The sequence below is a fragment of the Vulpes lagopus genome, chromosome 1 (genome assembly GCF_018345385.1).
Source record: "Vulpes lagopus strain Blue_001 chromosome 1, ASM1834538v1, whole genome shotgun sequence".
NCBI lineage: Eukaryota > Metazoa > Chordata > Mammalia > Carnivora > Canidae > Vulpes > Vulpes lagopus.
The window spans coordinates 110738199-110762273 of NC_054824.1; the positions used below are offsets into that span (position 1 = coordinate 110738199).

At 33.6% G+C, this 24075-nt stretch overlaps 1 protein-coding gene across 3 annotated transcripts in view; it reads right to left on the reverse strand.

Annotated features, from left to right (window-relative positions):
• Nucleotides 1-24075, reverse strand: part of ANKRD12 (ankyrin repeat domain 12) — a 125493-nt gene that overhangs the window by 73473 nt on the left and 27945 nt on the right. For 2 of the 3 annotated variants that reach the window (XM_041773005.1, XM_041773009.1), the window contains exons 2-4: nucleotides 19302-19439; nucleotides 8265-8412; nucleotides 345-413 (exon numbers count right to left, since the gene is read on the reverse strand). In XM_041773005.1, the coding sequence (XP_041628939.1) occupies nucleotides 345-413; nucleotides 8265-8412; nucleotides 19302-19388 (304 nt within the window). In that variant the 5' untranslated portion in view covers nucleotides 19389-19439. The remainder of the gene's footprint in view (nucleotides 1-344; nucleotides 414-8264; nucleotides 8413-19301; nucleotides 19440-24075) is intronic. The other variant, XM_041773016.1, reaches the window with a different exon arrangement.

Genomic DNA, 24075 nt, shown 5'->3' on the forward strand with positions numbered 1-24075 from the left:
CAAGGATCTTGGATATCTCCCCATAGGGACTGCTGCACTACCAAGGGGCTGACTTTTATACTGTTTTCTATGTGAATAGTGGCCCCATGTTGTGCTATATATACAAATACTAAGTGGCGGTACACAGTAGTCCTGCTAGTAATGTTCATAAGTAGCATATGTTGGATATGATGCACTAGATACCACAAACAAAAAATTGGAAAATTCAGTGTTACTTATGTAAGTTGACTTATTTAACCAAAGATATCTATATACGGGTTTGAAAGGAAGTTATTTATAGTACAATTACTTGTAAAAGTGACAGAAACCACTGGCTAAACAGGTGCCCCTGATAATCTAATTACCTGAGTATGTTCTGTAAGAAGATATAAGTCTCTCCCCCCAATTTTCACTTGTATGTCCTGGATCTGAATCTACAGAATGAGAAGAGACAGGAGAAAAAGAAAAAAAGCACACGAAGGGAAATGCAGAATTCAACAAACCAACATTTTTCAAAAGACACTAGTATATGATCTATCATTGTTTTTCCAAAAAATTATTTTTAAGGTAAAGCCAAAAGCATATTTAAAACACAGGTTTGGCTAAAGATTTCAGCTTGGCTAAGATTTCAGTTTCTTCAACTGAAATATTAAAGTTGACAAAGTCAATCATGCACTTTGCAATAATAGATATTACTGGTGCTGCTTATTAAAAGATACCTCCCTTGAGGCTATATATTTTTTCAACCTCTGAATATGATAAAAGTAATCCTGTATCACTGCTTTTCTGGTTAGAATTTGTCTTTAGAAAACCTGAATGAATAACCCTTTTTGTTCTATGAATGCCAAACGACTCAGAAGACACTTTGGACAGCAGTATCATTCTAGACCACAGACCTTTCTATAAATTACATACATTTTGAGTGGTATGAATTACTATACTGACCACTACTTAAGACCTCTTAGAAAGAAAGCAGCCTAAAATCAAAACAAGGTTTATCAGCTAAGATAAGAATATGGAATTCTGCCTAACAATTTTTGACAGATAATAGTATTTTTCCAGTTGACTTTTGGGAATATGGCCAGAGCAGATAATTTTTACTTATAAACAATATGCCATTTTAACTCACAATATTATTTTGATTTTCATGTACTCAACTTATTGACATACACTTTTCTTCCTGGGATCATTATTATAGATACTATTCATGAATTCAGTTAGGTATAAAGAAACAAATATTGAAAAAAAACCAATTTAGAAAACAAATAAAACATAGTATTTGAAACTTTTAAAGATAAAATTAAAAAAAAAAGTTTAGTGATAGTGATGAGAAGGCTCACTCAAATGAAAGGAAAATAACTGATAAAATAACATTTAGGCCAATTCTAAACCAAATGGGTAAATGGATTCAATGAAAAGCCTTTTAAGGAACACTTATATTTCAAAACTGAACACATTAGCAACTAGAAAAATTCCACGATGAGTAGTTGGTATTTCATTTAAAAAACAAGTAGAAATGGCCCTCATATACTGCAAAGAAAAGAAAATACAGCAACCAATAAATTGTGCCAACAAATCTAATTAAATGGATTACTGAAAGTAGATCATATTATTGTGACAGATTAAAACACAATGGATAAATTGAACTTTCAATTATATTAATATAAGGAAGCAGTATAACAACTTATTCAAATCTTCCCTTGGCGGGAAATTAATCCACCCTGACTTCACACACCCTTTGGCTTTAACTCAAATAAGTATGTTTATATTTGGTGCATTTGAATGTGAATTCTACAAAGATTTAATTCAGGAGTTGAATTAAAAGCTTCCATATCTTGTCCTCTGACTCACCCACTTAACCCTCTGTGCTATATTGAGACCAGACTATATTGAGTCCAGTGTTCCCTATGAGGTTTTTGTAAAATACTCAGTTCTAAGCAGAGCAATTCTCTCCCTGATACATTTTTTTTGTAGCAAAGACAAATAATACTTGTATTTTTAAAGCCATCTCTTTAATATTCTGTTTTGGGTTGCAAGAGAGTAAAAAAAAAACAAAGAATGATTAAAAAGGTTTGCACTAAAAAAAAAAAAAAAAAAAAAAAAAAAAAAGGTTTGCACTATAAAATTGAAGATTTTTAATTAAAGTAGAAGTTTTAAAGATAGGGGATGGAAAGAGAAAATCTGTAATAATGTCCATGAAAATCATCAAAAGGTGATCATTATTAAGCAAAGCACTGATTTTATCTGCTACTTTAACGTAGTTACCAGAAAAATTATATTTGTTTTATTTTTTAAAAAGTTCGTCTCTCCAAATTTGAGTCTATTTAAAGGCATCAGGGAAATAGAACTTCTAAGGCTGGATGGCAGAAAAGGTTTAGTTTAAAACATGTGAACATGCTCTAAAACTGCCACCATGGACTTTGGGAACAGATCATATTGTGCCTCTTTGGATTTTCTCATGCCATGTTATCTACATATGCCAAAAGAAATAAAAATTAGTAAGTAAATAAATAATGCCTAAGAAGAGAAAACAAGTATTTTTAAAAAGTGAAGGATATTGTATCTTTCTACTTATTTAAACATACAAATTAAAATGATGAAGTACATTGGTTTATCTCCATAGAACACTAGCTCTATCAAACCTAAAGGAAAACATGTGCCCCAATGTTATTTGAGGTTAAAGAACATTCATATACTTTTGGTGGCTTTGTAACAAGACATAGCTATTTTGGAGAAACATCACAGAAATATTTAACTCTTAATCCTGTACCCCTAACTCCTGAGAATGAATAAGAAAGAATTCAGGGTATAATAAAACACAATCTGCAAAGATGCTGGTGATGGTATTACTCCTAATAAAGTAACTGCAAATTTAGTTGGAAGGCCAACAAAAGGCTGTCACATGTATCCTCAAGATAGTTGTATTTAGTATTTTCATGTTGAGGGATTATGGCTTTCCCCTGAATGCCTTTAGACTAGAAAAGAAAAGAAGTATGATTTTTTTGACTGACAATGCAGGAATAAAATTCATGTAGGCAGAAACATTAATAAATGTTACAGATAAAAGTAGTTTTCGGTGATTACTGTACTTAAAACTATACAGAGCGTCAGTTTTTTAAGATGCCTATCCAATATTCATGCTCTCCTGCTTAGCAGAAATACACCAATTTTGATAGAGTGACAAATATGTCCAGCTAAAAGTAGTTAACTTTCCAGACTCCCCTGGTTAGGACGGCCTAACCAATGAGATGCAGGCAGAAGTTCCTGGGGAGGCTGTTTCATCAATGAAAAGGCAAAGTGGAAGAAAGATACTTTTATTGTTGGCCTTCCTTTCCTACTTTCTGCCCACGGGGAGGCAGAAGATATCATGTAACTATAAAGCAAAATGCTTAAGGACAAAGCCCATGTACACTACACATTAAGGGCAAGAGAGCAGAACGATGACAACATCCCAGCACCTGATGGTACCACCTCTCCACTGCCTACACCTGGGTCTTATAATATTAGACTACAAAAATCCCAATCTATTTAAGTTAGTGTTAGTTTTCCGTTTTAACACATCACAAATGGATTTTACATGCTATGTCACTTAAAGATCTTAATTCTCTGAAGCTGGCATTACATGCACTTTTACAAATGAGAAAATCCGAGTTTATATTATATAAAGGGCTCAAATTTTTTTTTTTAAGGGCTCAAATTTTTTGGCCAGGGCTAATAGGGAGCTGAGCAGGGACTCAACATTGGTCTGTCAAACCCCAAGGCCTCTGGTTAATAAACACTATTCTGTGATTTACTTCTACGGTAACTACAATTAACTTACTCTGCCAGGATTCTAGACAAGGAGAGATTGAAAGTAAAAGCTAAAAAAAAAAAAAAAAAGTAAAAGCTAAAAGTAAGTGATAAAGCAAGCTATAAGTATATAAGTATAAGGAGTAAATAAGGAGTAATTTGTCTCTAGATAAACAGTTGCTTCCACAGGGTTAATGAGTCACTCTCTATACTGGCCCCTTAACATTTCATGGGACAAAATTTATGGGAATTCTCTGACAGAACAACACGGGATAGAAACTGAAATGATATAAGCAGATATATTGGAGATTTGCTGAAATAAACATTATGATACAGCTATATTGGCAGGACCTCAAGGTATGCTGTAATTTCCCCCAAATTTTATCTAGTCAATTACTTTTTCACAGTGTCATTAAAAAAAAAAAAAAAGATTTATTTATTTATTTGGGAGGGGGCAGAGGAAGAGGGAAAGAATCACAAGCAGACTCCACAATGAGTGCAGAACCTGATGTGGGGCTCAATCTCATGTCCCTGAGATCATGCCCTCAGTCAAAATCAAGAGTTGGAGGCTAGGAAAAAAAAAAAAAAAAGAGTTGGAGACTAATCAAATGAGCTACCCAAGTACCAATACAGTGTTATCTTTTTAAAAATTAATAAATAATTAAGAATTAGGAAGTTGCCATTTGATGGCATTATTGCTAATTTTGGTGACTGCTAAGGTTTGAATAGTATGGATATCTTCTAAGGTTTGAATAGTATGGATATCTTTTTTTTTTAAAATAATGTGTTTTACAGAAATAATTGTGTTCATTATTTTCAAAATTCAACCCATACAAAAAACAGAGAAAGTAAAAAAAATCATCCCAAATCCTGGAAACAAACTGTTAACATCTAGTAAGCATCATTCCAAGCATTCCTCTAAATATATATAAGGAGAAAGGAATCGGCGTGTGGGGGAGTTAATTTACATACAAATAGAAAAATATCATGTGTACTATTTAAAAATAAAAACTGCAAGATTTTTTTTAAAAGATTTTATTTATTTATTCATGAGACAGAGATAGAGAGGCAGAGACATAGGCAGAGGGAGAATTAGGCTCCATTCATAGAGCCCAATGTGGGACTCAATCCCAGGACTCCAGGATCATGCCCGGAGCCAAAGGCAGACATGCAACCACTGAGCCACCAAGACGTCCCAGCAAGATTTTATTTTAATCCAACATAAAAAGAAGAATAACTAGGGCACCTGGTTGGCTACTCTTGATCTCAGGGTCATGAGTTCAAGTCCCACATTGGGCACAGAGTTTACTTTAGAAAAATAATAAAGAAACTAAAGGAACTGCTTCCTCTCTAAAAGAGATATCATATACTAAAACATAAACACATATATAGGTAAACATATATATGAAATAATTTTAAATAAAGATTAAAATTTTTAAATAATTATTTTTAAAAACTATATATATTTCAGTTGTAGATAACATCAGTTATTTCCTTGCTCTGAAAGATAAGGTGAGTAGCACTGTTAACATTTTCTCCTTATTCCCAACTCCCCACTCTTTTATTTAACCTAAGTCACGATTTACAGTATTTACATTTTTGTTCTGGGCCCTTATATACCCATTAGGTTTAGGCTTAGTTCTATAATGAAATAGTCTTTTATATTTAAACAATCGTATCTTTCCATGTGTGTTAATATATGTCTTGTGTACACGTACATATAAATACGAATATACAGAATATGACTTTTAAAGCAATCAAACAGTATTTATTACTTCATAACCTATTTTTAAATTTTGTATGCGATGAACATCTTTTCATTTCATGTATTCTTCTACAATGTTATTTTTAAGAGTAAAAATCATATTTCTTCACTGAATTTACCGAAATTGAACAAATTCTCTATTACTTGACACTATATTCCCCTGGGTTTATTTTTGCTATATTCTCCTGGGTTTGATTTTATAAATGTGGAGACAAACACACAAAGATAATTTTCATTGTCATCAGTTACTTATATAGACTAAATAAGTCAAATGTTAACAAACTTTTGGGTTTTGGATAAATCCTTTCATATTTACTCCCAACAAAATATTCCTATTATTCAGACCAACTAGAGCAAGTTCCTATTTCTGGCCAGTGACTAGCTGGTATGATTTAGGCCAACAATTCTGTCAATTGTTATATATTGTATTTCTTTGGTTACTATTGCTACTTTTTAAAAATTTATTATTTGCCAACTGCAATTCTGTTGTTCTAAACTATGTGCTTGTATCTTTTCTCCATTTTCTCATTTTTTTCTCTTCACAAATCAGAGACCTTTAAATACTAAAACATATGGAGATAAGGATTATCATGTATGTTGTAAATATTTCTCCCTTTATATCTTTATGATTTCAGCTAATAATTTAAAATATAGTACACAGGGACGCCTCGGTGGCTCAGCAGTTGAGCATCTGCCTTTGACTCAGGGCGTGATCCCAGGGTCTGGGATTGAGCCCCACAGTGGGCTCATTGCAGGGAGCCTGCTTCTCCCTCTGCCTACATCTCTGCCTCTCTCTCTGTCTCTCATGAATAAATAAATAAAATCTTTAAAAAATCAATAAAATAAAATATAGTACACAATATGTTAAAAGATCAATGTCAAATATGGGGCTTGGTATTGTAATTATTTTCATATAGAAAATACCTCTTAATGGTACTCTTCTACATTTTTTTAAAATTATAAGATGGTCTTATAAAATTATAAGACAGATGGATTATAAATGGACATTTTGCTTGGGCCTGGGGCAATTCTTATTAGTACCCTGGTGTGTGTGTGTGTGTGTGTGCATGCATACACAAGCAAAACTAAAGCCTACATCTACCATTTACTAAAATTTATAAATTTAGCCTACCAAAAATGTTCAAATCCATTAAAATCCTGTTTAGTGTTAGCATGTAACCTTTCCAAAAGCAATGTAAGAGTTTGTTATAAAACAATCTTAATGAGAGACAGCCACAACATCCTGCTACATTCAAGTAGTGGAAAAATTGTAGCAGGGAAAAAGTATACAAACTAATAAAATATGAGTTCAATTATGCTTATTCAGTGCTTAAACTTTGTGCCTTTCTAAGTAACATTTTCTCCTTTTACTCTAAGTAAAAGACAAATAATCTTGGTTTTGCTCAGCTGTTCTGATAATAAGGTTCTCATGGGAAATTTATTATTTTGAAACCTTATTTACTTCTAAAAATATGTTAATGTTCTTTGGATTCATCTAAATCTCTCCTTCAATTACTAGTAGAAATACCACTGTCATTGAAAAACAAAACCAGTTAATGCAAGTACTTAAAAAATGACAGACAAGAGGACTTTCAGGGAGAAAATATGAGAAAAGTTAAATCTTATCTACCTAAAGCCATATAAGCACCTTCTCAGCTAAGTGATCAATAGTTTGAGAATGCAGCATAAGGATAAGGAGTCATTCTTCAGAAAGACCGAATCTCTAGAAGATGTCAGTGTAACTTGAAATGAACAAAGCACAAAATATCTTAATCACTGCAAAAAAGACTAATTTCAAGGCTTAAAAATGTCATGTTTAAGAACAATTTCTAATTCAAGCTAAAACAGACAGCAAAATGTACAAAAAGAGACATATCTATTAAAAGTGTATGATAAAATGTAAGTACTTTCGAAAGCTATGTTAGCACAAGGTGTTTCAAAAATCTTGAGAGTATTTTCAGATTCTAGAGTCAAGATCATTTCCATACTGATGATTAAGATGGCTAGGAAGGTATAAATAGAATATGATCTCTGTACATAAATTCAGATTGGAACACTTTCCGTGAGTGAAGCTGAAACATTCTTAAAAACAGCTCATTATTAATATTTCATGCAAGAGATAAAACAATTATGATAAACACCAACAATGAAGTTTATATTAGTTTCAAGAAAAGATTAGTTCAGGTAATAAGGTTCTAATCTATTGTGAACAACTGGAATTGACGTTAAGAATCATTCCTGACATATAAGAGTTTTGAGGAAAAAAAGTACCATAAATTGGACTTAGGTGGTAAACCTCCATAACATTTTTTTTCAGGGTCAGGGAAGGCATATTTTGGATTCATTTATGAGTCTAAAATGCTTAAGCTGTTTCTTCTGGTGGGTTCAGCCATGTGTCCACAAAGACAACAATTTTTTCTCAACTCCAAAATATCCTAAGCTCCTTATTACAGTAAATTTTCATCACTGAAATGCTCTGCAGGAAATTAAGTTCTGAAATGCTAAGAGATTTGTAATTAAACACGAAGACTAAGGAAAGAAGCAAATAATTGTTATCCGATTGGAGATCATATTTGGGTGAGAGATGTACGAATTTCTGCCCCAAAATGATAAATCTGAAATACTGAAATATAAATATTTCTCTATAAAATGAGGTGCAAGAGGAATGAATGAGGAAAATCACAGTAAAAGAATGATTACGATTTTACCAGAGCACAACAAATTATTCTACCTGTATCTGAATCTCGTTCTTCATTTCTTGATGGGCTAATGGTAAAAGGAAGTTTACGTTTCATGGAGGATTTCTCTTTCATCTCCTTGCCCACATCACTTCGGTCAATTTTTGGAGTTTTACTATATGATGCAATCTTGTCTTTACTCTATTAAAAATCAAATATGAATAAAGTTGTAACAATAATGGCTAAGCAATACAGTACTTTAAAAAACTTATGAAGAAAATTTTCAAATATATACAAAAGTAGGTATTATAAACTACAGTCTTCAATGTATTCAAGATCCAGTTTCAACAATTATAACTTTTTCCAACTTGTCTCATATTTCCCTACTTTTATGGAATGACAGAATTTTAAAATAACAATAAAACAAAATATCTTGAATATAATAAAACTATATTCCAAGTATAATATAGATGTTATCATCAACAAATACATACATCTGAAAGCGATTTTATGTATAATTAAACCTACTATGTTTTGTTAATATCATGTGCCCACTCATTCAGGTGAGTATCCTACCTTGATGGTCTACAACCATTATCAAGTTCACATTTGTAATTCAAATATCCGAACTGGTACTGTACATATAAACTAGGCTATAAGGACTCCTTTGTGAAAGACATGCTAGAAACTAAAAATTAAGCCACATCACCTTAGCAGGAAAGCCTAAAAGAAAAGTGATATGATGGTAAATGACGGATATAAGAAAATTAAGGAAGAAAGGGAAGAGGCGGCATAAAAAAACTAAATAGTGCATTTTTAAAAAAGAATTTATCAATAAAATCAAAAGGTGATTTTAAATGAGTAATAGAATAAGACTTTTAGTAAGTCAAATCATGAAAATGAGAAAGAGAAATAATAAAGATCAGAATTGAGACTTAATACAATTCCAGAGGGATTAATAAAATTACTAAAAAAAATTTTTATACCACCAAAACTTTAAGAGGACTAGAAAAATAGATTATTTTCTTGGAAAATAAATATTACTAAAATTTGGCTCATGAAAGAAACAGGAAACCTGAATAGACCAATCATCACAGAAGGCCATAAATCCATAGTTAAAGAATTTAAGTTTAAAAAAGTTACCTAGCCCAGATTTTGCAAGATATTAAAAAAACTCAAGGAACAGATATTTCACACATCATGTAAACAATACTACAGCACGAAGGTATGAGAAGCAACCAATTTATCTTACCAGTCTAAAACAAAACTGATACCAAAAAAAAATACAATTATAAACTAAATTACTTACGAAATAAACACAAAAATACTATCTTAAACTGTCAAAATCTAGTGTCTTACAATTTAGGAAGACCTAAGTTATTGATTATCTATCATAATTAACCAGGGTTCATCCAAAGAATACAAGAATTATCTCTTCAGACAATTCACTTAATCAAAAGATTGAAGAAAAATTGTATGATGATCTTAAAAGATGACAAAAGTAATATTTCAACAGAGCCTACATTCATTTTTGATAAATCTATTATTAGCAAACCAGGAAGAGAACATGACTTCCTTGCATCTTAACTGGTAAAAGATTACTGAAGAACAACAGCCTCATACTGTTTATTTCGCAGTTACAAAGTTAAATCCTCTTGAGCTATTTTTCCACTTATGTCAATGAAATCAAGCTTCATAGGCATGTATTTTCTTTATATGGTTGTTTTAAAATGTAGGGTTTATTATTATTCACGTATGGTGAAGCGAACAGATAAGGGGACCACTGTCAGGTAAGGAGTGTTATTCTCAGTTCCCAAAAGGAAGGGGCACGCCCCACTATCCAGGACCACAATGGGCAGCACCAAGGTGGGCTGGGAGGCAGGGGAGAAGGGAAATGTGGGCAAGAGCTTTTATTGTGGTTTCCACAGGAAAGAAAAGGCAAGGCAGAGTAAACAGGTTCAGGATTGGCTATTTTAAGTAACATCAGCAGTTTCTGGGCTCTGGGTGCTGTTTCTCTTATTGTCTGGAACCTGGCTCTAGTGTGATTTACTGGGACAGGGGGACAGTAGCCCAGAGTCGGAGAGTTGGATACAGCTGGTGGCTGGGTTTAGACTCTAGATTGGTTGGTTTGCATATGAAATGTATGGCCATAAGCGAGTTGTTTACTATCTTTGGGAACTGACTAGCCCTGGGAGTGGCAGTCTCCCCAGTGTCAGCAGGCCTCAGATGTTAAGAGCATCAAAAATAAAAAGGCATGATTAATACAAAGGTTAACTAACAAAATTCTAGAGACTTGCCTTAGAAATAGGAGTCTTTGTTATTAATAAAATAATCTAAGAAAAACATGATGTCCCTTTGCCCTTACATCTGCATAAGTGAAGACACTGTGCTGTGCTATAAAACAAGTTAAAAGAAACCAATGTTTTTTTTTGTTTTTGTTTTTAAAGATTTTATTTATTTATTCATGAGCGACACAGAGAGAGGCAGAAACATAAGCAGAGGGAGAAGCAGGCCCCATGAAGGGAGCCTGATGTGGGACTCAATCGCGGGACTCCAGGGTCACGCCCTGAGCTGAAGGCAGATGCTCAACCACTGGGCCACCCAGGCGTCCCTAAAAGAAACCAATTTGATACCATGCTAAATCGAAAATGTTCACAAGAACATACTGATCATATTCTCCTCTTCAACTGCTACCAACCAGTTCTATTCTCTGTAAAATAAAACTATCTTTGGAAGTATTATTTATTTAACAAAGGGTTTTTGTAAGGTTCTTGAACACTTCAGTTATGTCCGATGGTTCTGAAATTTCTGTATTTACCAAATGGTATAAATACTCTCTCAATCCAGGAGCAAATCACTGGCACATTCTTCTTCCATATCCATGACATAGAAAAGTCTACCACTTTATTTATTTATTTTTTTTTAAATTTTTTTTTTAAATTTATTTATGATAGTCACAGAGAGAGAGAGAGAGAGAGAGGCAGAGTCACAAGCAGAGGGAGAAGCAGGCTCCATGCACCGGGAGCCCGACGTGGGATTCGATCCCGGGTCTCCAGAATCGCGCCCTGGGCCAAAGGCAGGCGCCAAACCGCTGCGCCACCCAGGGATCCCAAGTCTACCACTTTAGATTACTTTAAAATATTTTAAGTTTTTTTCATTTATGTTAGTACTATTCTTTCAATAACCTGCAATAGCCACCATATACAGTAACGAAGTCAATGTAAACATCTGGGGTCCACTATATGACAATAAAAGGACGAGAAAAAAATAAATGGCAAGACAATAATAACCTTCTATCACTGTTTCTGTTAGACAATGTGCTGGTATCCATTACCAACTCAGTAAGATGGAAAAAAGAGGCAGTAAAAATTTGCTGAGAAATAAAAAAAAAAACAGAAAATAGAAAACTTGGACACAACCCAAAATATTAATAACTATCTGTGGGTAACTATTATTAGTGTGTTGGGAGAGTATTCTTGATGGCTCTCTTGCATAGCTGCACATCTTACAAGCAGAGGCACTAATAACTCCCTTTGTTCTAGACTATCTTTTCAAGAGTATCTATATGGAGAACAGCCTTGGAAGGTAGTTCTCTTTCTCTGAGCAAAGGGTAAATCTGTTTACTGTTCTGTAATACATAATTTCTTCTTTTAGGGTAAAGACCAGGTAGACTTACTGACCGTTATACTCTCCTGTACTGCAACTCCCTTTAACCATAGTTGTCATCTTGGCTCTCTTTGTCTCCCTGTGAGAAATAGAGCTCAGGTTACAAGTACAAAAGCTAATAAGTGGCTACTGTTATTCTTTTAAGAAGTAAACTTTCCTTTATATCTCACTCAGGAGTCTTGTACACCTTCTGCCAGCAGCATCCATCAATCTGATTAGCTTGCAAGTAAGACAGGATACAATACAATCTCAGATTCCTGGATTTTTACAAGGCAATTTCTATTTTCATTATTCTTCTATCTATGTATTTTCTAGTTTTTCTACAACCAACATACATTACTTGAATAGTAAAATAAAAGTTTCTCTATTATCATTTGGGTACTAATTAATGAAGATCTGAATTATGCTGATGAAAAGGAAAAGAAAGCTACTTAGCAGGTTAAATGATTAGTATCCACTCTTACATTTCTTGAATTTAACCAAGATTTAACCTAGAATTAACCTAAACTTAACCATGAATTTAACCTTTCATAGAAGGTTTTATCAAAGATTTTGTTTTAGAGTAATAAATCCTCGGCAGCCTGGGTGGCTCAGCGGTTTAGTGCTGCCTTCGACCCAGGGTATGATCCTGGAGTCCCAGAATCGAGTCCCACATTGGGCTCCCTGCATGGCACCACTTTCTCCCTCTGCCTGTGTCTGTGCCTCTCTCTGTCTCATGAATATATAAATAAAATCTTAAAAATAAAATAAAATCATAAATTCTAATTTATAGCTAAGAACAGTTAAAAAAATTTCTAAACCAAAATCAATGTGGAAAAAAAATCCCACAGATTATTAAAGAATAAAATATTTGAAGAACTCTAAGTAAACATTTTTGATGAACTCCTGACTACTGTTGATATTTAATGAGGTAATGAAAGTACTTTATATTAAATGTATACTGCTATTGAATGTGATTATTACTTAAAATTATGCTCTACTTAAATGCATTTAAGAAATTAAGTTTTGGTTCAGGTTATTTTGTTAATTTAGGATCTCATAACAGCAATAGTCCATGTCATATTAAACTGTAAAATAAGATCTCGATTTATCCGAACTGTGTATTTATTTCTAAAATTGTATGCAAGAAAAACTCAGAAGAAGCTTGAAGCTGGCTTTAAGGCCACTCACTAAGTCAAATATCTTTTTAAAACCAAAGAAAATCACTTTTAACAACAGCTTTCAAGGTCAAATTGCTCAGAAATCCTAAAACATGGCAATGAGCACCATGCACATTGCCTCAGAAGAGCTTCTGATCCTCACCCAAACAAACAGACATGTGATCTTGAAAAAATATTGAATGACTGAACAGAGACTAAGATGTGTTAAATATATGTATCACTTTGGGTAAGCCAAAAATTAAAAAATGAAAAATCTAATTGTATTATTATTCCCATTTATTGTATAAATCTAATAATCAATAAGGATTCTTAACAAAGCACTATTTTTAACAGGATTAAGTTAGTGAAAAGTGTTTGTTTTATGCTAGTTGTTTCCATACTTTTGTGAAGGCAGTGCTCAGCCACTACTGTGTATTTAGTGGCAGCTTCCAAAGAAACATACAAAGTACCTAGGAAAAATAAAACTTTTTAAAAGTTCAGCCATATAAAAATTCAAAGCCCCAAATGATATCAAGCAGCCCATATACAATTTCACACACACAACCTTTACTGTATTCAAACATTTAGAAATAAAAGTTCTAATTGTCACCTCAAATCTAGCACTGCATTCTGTCCCTACAACTATACTGAAATTACTTTTACCAAGGAAAGTCATTTTAAGGTATCCCAACTGACAAAATCCAGTCACCTCACCCTTCCTATTAACCCCTGTGGCGTTTGGCATATAGACTCTCTTACTCTTCCATTTAACCTCTCCTGGTTCTCTCTGTTCTCCTTGTTTCCCATCTCTTGATGACTCTCCAAGTATTTGAATTCCTCAGGATATACTGTCTTCCATTCTCACTCCACTCTCTTTGGGTGACATCTCCATTTTATTAATTTAGGATCTTATAACAGCAATAGTCCATGTCATATTAAACTGTAAATAAGATCTCAATTTATCAGAACTGTGTATTTCTAAAATTGTATGCAATAAATGATAAGGTTATTTTTATATTAATCTTCATATATGTATTTCCAATGAGCTGTTTTGAGCTTTGGATTTATATCTAACTGCTTACTAATACTTCCAGTGGGATGTTCCAATGGCCAAGTAAACAAGTACAAACCAAACATTCTTTTCAAAACAACCCATTCCATTTCTTGGATTCCTTCTCAGGGAATAATAGTTCAATCAACCTCAGGGTGGACCCAGATTACTTATTCTACATACACAAGTTTAATTCACTCAACATCTTTTAGATCTGCCAACTTCTTTCAATCCCCATAGCCACTGTCCACACTGCCTTTTGCTTGGATCTTAAAAATAATAATCTAGCTGTTCTCTTCTCTTTAGAGTCAGTGGCCACAGGATAAATTTCAAGTTCCTTAGCAAGAAACATAAGGCCATGATGAACTGGCCCCTGTCCAATACTCATCTCCTACCCTCCACCCTCATTTTATATGTATTACTGTAACAGATTCAGGTCTTTTTTTTTTTTTAATATCTTGGAATGTCCTCTGCTCCCACTTTCCTGCTGGCCACATACTTATTCATCCATGAGAATTCAGACTATGTATCTTTTCTACTGTGAAACCATCCATGGATCTTCTAGAATTATTTGCTTCTCTCCTTTTTGTCCCATCATTATACACTCAATACTTTCATTTCATGTGCTACTTAAAACGGTAGAGCAATTCTCAAAGGATGGTACCTGAGACAGTTTCAGAGGATCTGCAAGGTAAGAAATATGCTCACAAGTTTTACTGTACCTTTCTCATTCTCTCAGGAACACATACTAGACTTTTCTAGAGACTACAGGACAAGTGATACCCAAATATATTGCATGCAGAAGCAGATGAGAATCTGGTGGTCTTCTGTTAAATCAGACATTAAATATATGTGCAAAACCAAGGACACTCTTCTACTATTTTTTGTCTTGGAATATAGAGTTGTTTTCCATAAAAATATGTGTGTAAACATGTACTAGGTTGTTTTTTTAAAACCAGTTAGTAAACATTTTTTTCTCAAGTTATAACTTCTGATATTGTAAATATCAACAGATGTAACCACATATAAGAAAGCTCTCTGGGATCTTCAATTATGTTGAAGGAGTCCTGAGAGGAAAACATTTCAGACAAATGGGAAGAGTAATTAGTTAAGAGTCTTCATAAAGATTTACATCATACCTTGTTGTTTTACTCTAAGTGTCATAAAAGGGTACATAACACAATAGGAATCCCATATAAGGTTTGCTAGATAAAATGATTAATGAATTCATTCTGATTAAGATTTTTCATATTTGGTGCATTAAAATACATTTGGGGAAACTTGTCTATGGTGGTGTGAAGATACTAGCAACTTACCTCCACAAGAAACAACTATAAATCTAGACAAAATTGTCAAAAACAACCACTTAAAGGCTCTAGAAACTGAAAAAAGCAAACAACAAATTGAGAAGTTCCTGTCTACCCCCCTAAGAAAAACAGCTTAACTATGTATAAGAACAGTGTGTGTCTTTGGTATTCTTGCCTAGGGAATGCTTTCATTCCCAGGCTGATGCTTAGTTTGCATGAAGTGCTACTAGGGTGGGGTTGGCAATGAAAACCAGCATCTTTACTGCCAGAGAGTGTCAACTTGAATTGGTATAGGCCAAAAGCCCACACCCAGCTGCATTGTTCATAAAAATAGCAAACAGGGTAGGAAACAATTGGAGGGCAAAAAACACGGAGTCCTGTTAGCCTAAGGTTGTGACCTTGCTGTGAAAAAGCAGCAGCTGGTGAAAAGGCCACAAATTTAACAAGGAGACTGCAGAAATGAGAGAGCCATAGGCGGTACCAGATAAGACTTGTACATATCCCTGGCTGAGAGGGGAAGCTATGTCAATGTACGAGGAAGATCTGAGAAGGGTTAAGCTCTCCATATATTGCTCACTGAATGGGAGATTGTGTGTATATGCAGAGGAAATCTGAAAGAGTCCAAGCTTTCTATATATCCTTAGTTGACTGCACACAGGTAAAAGGAAGATCTGGGTTAGCCCAACAGAAAGTAAATGCCAGAGCAGATTTCAAAAATGCCCGAACATTGAATGCACTCCCCAACACACAGGCAAGTCTGTCAGTAGAAGGGAGAAGTCTTACTGGCTCTTGGTGTTTGAGTACAACCTCTGAACAATCAATGGCTGCTGATTAATCTACACAGACACAACCGGGGTAACCCTGTGGAAGCAAGACCAAAAATGAAAAAGAAAAAACATGGATACCAGTGATTGTGACAAATAGAAATAAGTATTCAATAGAAGTTTCTGAGTAAGCCCACATATCAGATTAGACAGTTATTATAAAAAAAATTAAACAATGTTTAAAAAAATTAAAGTATGATGATAATGACTTATTGAATAGAGAATACTAATAAAGAAAAATTACAAAAAGAGCCAAATGGAACTACTGGATTTGAAAAGTAGAGTAACTGAAAATATATTAAAAACATTCAAGGGGCAGCCCAGGTGGCTTGGCAGTTTACCACTGCCTTCAGCCCAGAGCCTGATCCTGGAGACCCAGGATCGAGTCCCACATTGAGTCCCACATAGGGCTCCCTGCATGGAGCCTGCTTCTCCCTCTGCCTGTGTCTCTGCCTCTCTCTCTGTGCTCTCTCATGACTAAATAAATAAAATCTAAAAAAAAAAAAAAAAAAAAATTCAAGAGCAGATGCAAGGTGGAAAAAAATCAGTAAATTAAATATTCCAAATTTCATGAAAACTTTTACTCTATAGATTGAAGAAGCTCAACAAACCTTAAATAGAATAAACACAAGGATATCCTAAGCACATGACAGTCAAAGAGAAAGTGGCAATGATAAAGAAAAATTCGTCATGACAAGGGTACATAACAACAGCTGACTTCTTATCAGAAACAGTTAAAAGCAAGAAAGATACACAGGAGTTCCTTTTTCATGTGAAAATGTTCTAAAACCCAATAGTGGATATAACTGCACTACTCTGTAAATACCCTAAAACTATTGAAGTGTACACTTTAAATAAATGAATCATATGGTATGTGAATTCTATCTCAATAAAGCTGTTTTTAAATTACAGCAAAATTAAAATATTCCTAAGATCAATGAAGACTGAGAATCTAATCACGGCTGAAGATCTGTTGTACTAAAATTCTTAGAGACCATAAGGATATGACAATCTGAGAGTAACTTGAGTCTATAAGAAAAAGAAATTAAGAGTGATGAAACTGGTGAATCTGTAGATAGAATTGCATGAATATGTATTTCTTTCATCTCCTAGTTCATCTCCTATTTTGACAGTCTATTTTGGGGCTAATAAAAAATGTTGATGATTCTACAGATATACAAATAAAAGGGAGGAAATGGAGCTATACAGGAACAAAGCTGCTATATAATACTAGAATTAAGTTAATATTGACTTATAATAATTAGATGCATATTAAAATCCATAGATCAACCTCTAAGATTACAATTCAAGAATTCAGAAATTTAATAAGTTTAAAATATCAGAAATTTAAGAAATCAGAAATTTAAATATTATACTGAAAAATATTTAAAATAAAAAAGACAGCACATAGGGGAGAAAAACAAAAAAAATATGAAACATATAAGAACACAGAGTAAAATGGCAGATATAAATCCAACCCCTATCAATAAATAATTATACTAAATGTAAATGGATTAATCACTTTAATCAAAAGGTAGAGATTGCCAGTGTAATCAGGCAAGAAAAAAATCAAAGTGTCTATGTTGGAAAAGAAGTAAAATTATCTTTATATGGAGAGGACATGATCTTGTTTGTAGAAAATCATAAGAAATCCATAAAATTTTAGAACCAATATACAGGCTCAGTAAAGTCATAGCATACAAAAATCACTAAATAAAAATCAACTGTATTTCTATACACTAGCAATGAAAAATCCAAAATGAAATGAACTACAATAGCATCCAAAAGAATAAAATACTAATAATTTAGCAAAAGAGGTGCAAGATTTGTACACTAAAAACTACAAAGTATTGTTCAGGGAAACTAAAGATCTAAACAAACGGATTCTGCGGCGATGGACTGAAGACATACTGTTAAGAGGTCAATACTATCCAAACTGATCTATTCAATAAAATCCCTAGAAAAATCCCAGGAGGCGTTTTTGTACAAACTGTCAAGCTAATCCTAAAATTTATATGGAAATGTAAAGGACCCTGAATAGCCAAAACAGTTTTTGAAAACAACAAAGTCTGAAAACTTAAAATTCCTAATTTTGAAAACAGATTTGGGGTTGCCTGGGGTTGAGGTGGGAATAGGGACTGAATGCAAATGGGCACGAGGATCATTTAGCAATGATGGAAATGTGGTAAACTGGATTGTGAGGATGTCTGCAGAACTTTGTGAGTTTACTAAAAATCATTAGATTATACACTAAATGAATATATTTTAAGGGTATATAAATTATACTTCAATAAAGCTATTTAAAAAAAAGATTTGTACACGAATGCTCATCATAGCTCTATTCATATTTGCCAAAACCCGGAAACATTTCAGATGTCCTTCAATAGGAAAATGATTTAGGGGGAAGAAAAGAGGAAAACCAAAAAAGCAAAAAGAAAAACTCAAAGATAATGTGTAAAATTAACTAGATAAAGGAGAGAACAGTTGGAAGACAACTACAGAAATCTAAAGGAAGGTTTCAAGGACCTAAATTAAATAGGAATGAAGGAGGACAGATGTAAAAAGACAAAATCGTAAGTCATCGGCAATGACTAATAATTAACAAGAACCGTTAACATTTATTGAGCACGAAATACGTAACAATCATTGTATTAGGCACAATACTTAATGCCATTTCACTATTAAACAATTCTATAAAGTACTCTTGTCCTCCATTAGAGACACTGAGTTTGGAAAAGTTATGTAAATTTATCCAAGATTAAAGGCATGGACAATGCAACTGCTATTGTGTATGTTTTGCTACTGGAAGTAGGGTGAAAAGGTGGAGAAAGAAACGCCAAATAATTGTGAGGTCTTGGATTTTTTTTCACCCCCTCTCAATTATTTCTTAAGTAAATATGCCATATTAGTAACTGTGTTATCTAAGGACTGAAAAGCAATCTTATTCCTAAGAATCCAGTTTAATTCTAAAGGATTTAGGTAAATGGTTTGGGTTTATCTAGCATCCAACTGCTTTTTATTTTATGGGTAATTATTAAAAAATACTAAATGGGGAATTTTTCCCAATTCCAAGACTTAACACATTTTTAGTATAATTATATACCTTTCTTCCATATGGTTTTTCTACCATATTGCTGTCACTGTCAGAATTTTCACTCTGAACTGGTTTTGTGAACCCAGATTTGGGCATCTTATAGCTGTTCAGCTAGCTTCTTCTTTTATCAGTCTTCTCATCCTGGATCTGTAAAGAATGGATATATAAGGGTTATTTGTATACATATGCAATGAAACTTACTTAAAGGTATACACCACAGTTAATACAATTTGTTATTCTCTAGGTCTCTGTAAGTCCTAGCCTAAAGTAAGTTTTCATTTAAGAATTTGAGCTTCTGATTAAAATTCTCTTGTTACAGTCCACTCAGTTTGTCATTGAAAAGAAGAAAGAACTACTTTTATATTTCTTCCCACCTTCTCTAGACTAGTATCTAATATCTAGTTTTCCAGGGAACCACAAGCAGTGTAAGTGAAAGCAGTAGCAAAGTGTTTGTCATTTTAGCCTGTCTTCTAGAGGTAGAAGGTCCTACTAGATTCTCTGGTAGTTCTGCACTGGTCTGGAATTTACTTCTGAAAACCCAGCCAAGAATATGATAGGTTTGATTGCAATTTTACAATATCTAATTCCATTTTAAATTAACTTAAATTTATGAAACCGTTCCTACTTAAAATTCCTGGAGTGTTTATTTTCCTTCACTCAACTCTCAGACATTCCCAGGCAGTTAGTCACTTTATCAACCTACTCATTTGCTTAAAGTTTATCATACTGTAATTATTATGTCATGTATCATTTTCTTTCTAATTTGTTCAGCCTTCTGTCTCCTGCTCTGCAATAGGTCAAGAAACTTCTTAGAAGCGTATACTTACATACAAGCTTACACTTGAAATCCAAAAAAATTACATATAAAAAGGGAAGCCATGCGACTAGACCAATGTTGCTGTCTGATGACCCACTAGCTACATGTGGCTGTTAAAAGTTAAATTAACTAAAATTAAGTAACTATTGTATAATACAGATATATACTTCTATTATCACAGATAGCTCTACTGTATAGCAATGGGCTAGACTGAGGTTGTTGGCCAACAGGAGCAAGACGTGGACAACAAAACGACTGACAAGCCTAATTTCTAATTATTTCATGCAATAAATTTCCTATGGATGAATATTATGGGTCTAAGTAAGCTACATTCTAGCATCTATGTGAATTATTAAAACCCACATACTTAGAAGATTAGTAAAATCTTCTGTGTTCTTCAAATTGTTCTATTGGTACTTATTAAAATGTCTGATTTTAATAGCTGAAACAAACCCCAAAATCCCTTAAATGAACTGAGTTAACTTGTAAATTATTAAAACGAGATTCAATTAATCTGAACACAGCCAAATTAGAATACATTCCAACAGAAAAAACTGCCAGAGTTCAAATAGTTCAAATCTTTCATTTATAGAGGAGGAAATAAACTTGAATAAAGAAACTTTTTGATATTATACACATGAGGCAGAGTTTATCTTGGGATCATTTAACTGTTCCAACTATTCCTATATAAATAGAATCATTTAAACATAGCACTGCCCTCAAACTAGCCTTGTGTAAAGCTTACAGAGTTACAGTTATGAGTCATATATAAACAGAAAAATTCTGACTCAAAAGCAAAATGGATCTGCATATTATCAACAGGCATTAGTCTAGGTGAGACTGTAAAGATAAAGCACTATACCTTTATAGATCAAGCAAAGAAAGTTATTGGTGAATGTAGAAGTATCACAAATATTTTTAAAGCAAATTATATACAGCAATAGTATTCTATTAATGGACTGTGTTAGAAGCAGCTTATAGTATCTTTCAATTACTTAATTTAGAAAATTTCAGAGTAAAAATGAAAATTAGATTCTAAAAATATGACATCAATAAATATTAAGCATTTAATATATAGTTAGGTTCTAAGCCCATGCCATATAGTGTAAAAGCTAGAGCAACCAATATGCAAACTATAGTTTGCACAGGATAATCAAAATCATGTTAGGTAAATGAAAACATCCAAACATACCAATAATGATTATGAAGTACAAATGGACTAAACACACTAATTAAAAGAGACTGTCAGATTGCACACCTGAAACTACTATAACACTATATGTTAATTATACTGGAATTAAATAGAAAAGTGAAAAGAAAACTAAAAGGTGGCTATCAGAAGGGGAAAACAACCATACAATAAGCTATTAACAAGAAATTTACTTCGTAATGATATAGGTAGGTTATAAGTAAAATAACGTAAAAAAGATATGCCATGCAAGCACTAATCAAAGGAAAGCTAGAGTAACTACATTATTATCAGACAAAACTGATCTCAGAGCAAAGAGGAACTTTACATATTACACCTTGAAAAAAAAGATGAGTTCACTAAATGTGTATGCAACTAGCAACAGCTTCAAAATACAGGAAGCAAAACCTGAAAAAATTGACAGGCGAAATAGACAAACTCATAATTATAGTTGAAAGCTTCAACTACTCCCAGTAAGACAAAAGATCACCAAGGATATAAAAGAACTAAAAAATGCCATCAATTCAACTGGATCTAAATGACATTTGTATAAAAATCTGCCCAATAGGAAAATATTCATTCTTTCCAAGGGCACAAAGAATATTCACCAAGATAGGCCACATCATGGGTCAAAAACAAACATTAATAAATTTAAAATAATTGGGGTGCCTGGGCTGGCTCAGTTAAGTGCCTGACTCTTGATCTCAGGGTTGTGAATTAAAGCCCTGTGTTAAGCTCCACATGGGGCATGGATGGAGCCCACTTAAAAACAAACGAACTATAGATCAATATAATAGCTCATGATCATATACAAGAAAATCTTCAATGAAATATTAGGAAATTAAATTCAACTACATATAAAAAGGACAATCCATTATGAAAAGTGGGATTTGGGGTACTCCCAGTAACTCATCAGTTTATTTATTTTTATTTTATTTATTTACTTTTTTAAGATTTTATGTATTTATGATAGACATAGAGAGAGAGGCAGAGACACAGGCAGAGGGAGAGGCAGGCTCCATGCCGGGAGCCCTACGTGGGACTTGATCCTGGGGCTCCAGGATGGCGCCCTGGGCCAAAGGCAGGCCACCCACTGAGCCACCCAGGGATCCCCTAACTCATCAGTTTAATGTGTGAAAATCAATCTATGCAATTTTTTGTATTAACCAACTAAAAGCAAAAAACAAATGATAGTCTCAACAGACACAGAAAAAGCATTTGAAAAAATTAGTAACTCATTAATGACAACTCCTAGTAACAGAACAGAACTTGAATGCTTTGTCTCCAAAGATCAACAATGAGGCAAGAATGTGCACTCTCATCACACTTCATCATCCCCCTCCCCTCCACCCTGGGCCCTAGTGAGGTAAAACTGACAAACAAAAACTGTATATATCTAAGGTGTACAACGTGGTAATCTGATACATGTATACACTGTGAAATGATTACCACAATCAAGCTAACTAAAACATCCATCCTGTCACACAATTAACATTTTATCTGTGTGTGTGCAGTAAGAGTGCTTAAGATCTATACTCTTAGAAACTTTTAAGTTTAAATACATTATTATTAACTACAGTCACCATGCTATACATCTCATTTCCACCAATCCCCACCAACCATCATTCTACTCTTTGCTTCTGTGAGTTCATTTTTAAATTCCACATATAAGTGAGATCATACAGTATTTATCTTTCTGTCTCTGGCTTATCTCACTTAGTGTAACGTCCTTCAAGTTCATCCATGTTGGCACAAATGGCAGGATTTCCTTTATTTTCCAATGGCTGAAAAATATTCCATTGTAAATATGAAGACCATATTCTCTTTATCCATTCACCCATCCATCAACAGACATTAAGGCTGATTCTCTATTTGGCTATTGTGACTATTGCTACAACACCCATATGAGTAGAGATATCACTTTGAGACATTGATTCCATTTCCTCTAGGTGCATACCTAAAAGTGGAATTGCTGATCAGATGGCAGTTATATTTTTAATTTTTTGAGGAAACTTCATGCTCTTTTCCAGAATGGCTACACAATTTACATTCCCAACAACAGTGTATAAAGGACTTTTCTTACATATAGTCACCAACTCTTGCTATCTCTTGTCTTTTTGGTAACAGCCATTCTAACAGGTCTTAGGTGAGATCTCATCATGGCTTTGATTTGCATTTCCCTAGTGATATTGAGCACCTTTTCTTATACTTGTCCGTGTGTGTACTTTGGAAAAATGTTCAGGTCCTTTGCCTATTTTTAAATTGAGTTTGTCTGCTACTGAGTTGGATGAGCTCCTTATATATTTTGGACATTAATCCCTTACCAGATATATGGTTTGCCAATATTTTATCTCATTACAAAGGCTACCTTTCCATTGTTTTCTTTGCTGTGCAAAAGGTTTTTTTAATGTGTCCTACTTAATAAAATTTCCTGGAGTGCTTGTTAAAATACAGATTTAGCAGGTCTGAAATGGAACCAAGAATTTGTACTTTTAATAAGTATCCCAGTGGTTCTTATCATTAGGAAAATTTGAAAATTAGTGAGTATTTTTAATGATATTATAAGAGATCTCATTAGAAAAGAATTTATTTCATTAAGATGGGATATTTCTACCATATAAGTATGTGTGTGTGTATGTGTATATATATATGCAACCTGCATGCATGTGGGTGTGTGGGATATCACCTTAATTTAAAAAATAACTACACAGGCAGCCGGGGTGGTTCAGCAGTTTAGTGCCGCCTTCAGCCCAGGGCGTGATCCTGGAGACCAGGGA